General features: G+C 32.4%; 1 protein-coding gene across 2 annotated transcripts; it reads left to right on the top strand.

Annotated features, from left to right (window-relative positions):
* Window positions 455-1,795, top strand: LOC104751444. 2 transcript variants are annotated; one of them, XM_010473387.2, is made up of 2 exons: window positions 455-958; window positions 1,661-1,795. In XM_010473387.2, exons 1-2 carry the CDS (start codon window positions 500-502, stop codon window positions 1,778-1,780), a joined length of 579 nt encoding a protein of 192 aa, XP_010471689.1. In that variant the 5' UTR covers window positions 455-499; the 3' UTR covers window positions 1,781-1,795. The 2 variants fall into 2 exon arrangements, with proteins under 2 accessions (XP_010471689.1, XP_010471688.1); XM_010473386.2 differs by having other exon boundaries at window positions 1,658-1,795.

The raw sequence follows: 2,651 nt of genomic DNA, 5'->3' as shown, positions 1-2,651 counted from the left end.
ATAAAAATATAGCTCAATTTTATATTTTATACTTTTAACATAATATTAATTCTATATTTTTGTATTTTTAGATTTTGTAGAAAAATAAATAGTGGAGTTTTTAGGATTTTATTTTTTGGTATTTAAAATTTATCATCTATATATTAATATTTTGAATAAAATTAAATTTAATGGAATTAAGTTATCTCTTTGTTAAGTTTGTGTTGTTAAATGAATACAAGAATTGATGTATTATTATTTTAAAAAGTCTGGGTTGATGTATATAATTATGTAGATGTACTAATATAAAATTTTCCTCTAAATAATTATAAAAAATATATATTTTTTCATTTTGTTAAAAGTCATTGATCATTTTGACTTAAGCAAGTCTCCTCTTCATAACATCCACACACATGCATGTACCTTAAACAAGATATTCTCCATTCACATATATAAAATCCATTCATTCACATCACATATTCTCCATTCTCACTTATCTCTCTCAACAATCTCATCAATAATGGAAGAGCTCCGGGAAGCGGCGGTTGCTTATTACAACAACGGCACCGAGGAACAAAAGAATTTGGCACGTCAGTTTTTCCGGGCAATGGACGTTGACGGTAACGGCCGTGTCAGCCTTCGTGAGTATACCGACTTCTTGGGTAAAACCGCCGGTTTAGCTAGCTTCCATCCCGAGATGTTTCCGACGCTTGACCAAAATGGGGACGGTCAGCTCGACTTCACGGAGGTCTTGACGCTTTACTATGTGGCTCGGACGCATACCGTTTGTTGCGACGTGTGCCTCCATGCTCTGAGTGGTTTATACTTCACGTGTGTAACGTGCTTTGAATCGAAATGTGGCGACGACACGTTTGATCTCTGCGTCAAGTGTTATAAGCGGCAGGCCTATAGCCATCCGCATCGTCTCTTCCTGGATAGTAATGTTTTATTACGAGCTAAGCGTAGTAACGATCCTCTGGTACGTCGTCTTTATTAATTGTTGTTTTTATTTAGATCTTTTATTTAGTTTTAGAAATATCATTATGTAATTAATGAAGACAGATGGTGCAATGAAAGAAACGAAACAGGAAAAGACGACACGTCAAAACGATGATTCGGTGAAGAACGGATTTAAATCTAATTAGGATATTGATTAAAAAATATATATAATTAGGATTTTTGATTTCTGATTTTTCAAAAACCTAACTCAGATAAATTATTTATAAACCCAGAAAATTTGACCTTACTTTTTTTTTTTTTTGATTTGGGATTAATTAGATGTCCCTTTCGGTTTGTGATTCAGATATTTTTCCCGGTTAAAGGTCTGGATTTCATTTATAAAAGCCTTAAACTAGAATAAAAAAATGAAAACACACACTCAACCACAGTTTCGAACTCGCATCACTAACATAGACTATGTATATTTGTTTTAATGATGATAGACTTATATATTGAATTGCTTCTAAATGATGGTAATTTTATCGATCGACATTTGTAACCGGCGTTTGTGTTAGAAAGTTGCTGTATGTAACATGTATCTAGTATCTACCATTATTGAATATAAACATAAAAATTTACCATCGTTAGAAAAAAAAAAAAGAGTTATCTTAATTGCATAAACTATGCAAGGGTTCATACAAAACAAGCAAGTAATGTTGGTATATTCTAAATTTTGCAGCAGCCGCCACCGCAGTCGCCACAGCAGCCGCCACCGCAGTCGCCACAGCAGCAGCATGATGATGAACAGCCCGAAGAAGAATCTGAAGTGGTAAGCAATTTTGACATCTATTTTTTTTTTTAATACTTTTTATGTACGGCCAGACATTTCTTTTTTCATTGGCTATTTATAAGTACTTTACTAGTCGAAATGAAAAGGTTTTTTTATTTTGATATCTTTTTAATATAAAAAATTTTTAAAGAAAAAATTATGCATGGTAAAAATTGATTTGATAACTTAATATTAATTAATAAAAATTAATAAAGAAGGCATAAAATGACNCCACAGGATCTGCAAATAATGGCATTAATAACAAAATTGCATTAAATCTACCATATAATTTAGCCATAATAATCGATGTTATTAACAAAAAAAAAAAGGGGTTTGGATTTAGGGATTCTGCGAAGTTGGCGTGCTATTGGGCTAGTTTAATGCTTGGTAAACCCCAGGCCCAATAATCTCAAATTCTCCTACTTTGTCTTTCATTGGCATACTGGTCAATAGACTCAATACTGGTCATATATATACATACACCTCTGGCTAGAGTCGACCAAGAGGGGGAAGCCTTGCATGGTGAGATATGGCAACAAATGGCAACAAAAATGAAGCCTACCACTAACCCCACTTGTTCCTTATTCAACTTATTAAATCTGTTGTTACCCATCAGATTTTTTAGCTAACAATTTTTTTTCCCAATTTTAAATGTTGGCCTACTAATTTTATTTACAAACAAATTAGTTCTTTTTCCTATTATATTATAAATGTGGACACCTAATAAAAATTGATATAGCGACCGACAGTTTGTGACAGTGACACACTGACTTACATAAACAGTTGTACCCGTCTCATTTGCTTCCTTTAAAGTTAAAAGGGGTAAAGCTGTAATTATTCACCTTATAATTAACATTAATGAATAAATACAACCTTGAGTTAATATACTAACACAAAAAAAAAA

Source organism: Camelina sativa, chromosome 16 (assembly GCF_000633955.1).
Source record: "Camelina sativa cultivar DH55 chromosome 16, Cs, whole genome shotgun sequence".
Taxonomy (NCBI): Eukaryota; Viridiplantae; Streptophyta; class Magnoliopsida; order Brassicales; family Brassicaceae; genus Camelina; species Camelina sativa.
Note: the sequence above shows the minus strand (reverse complement) of the source record. Positions and strands in the feature narration are given on the sequence as shown.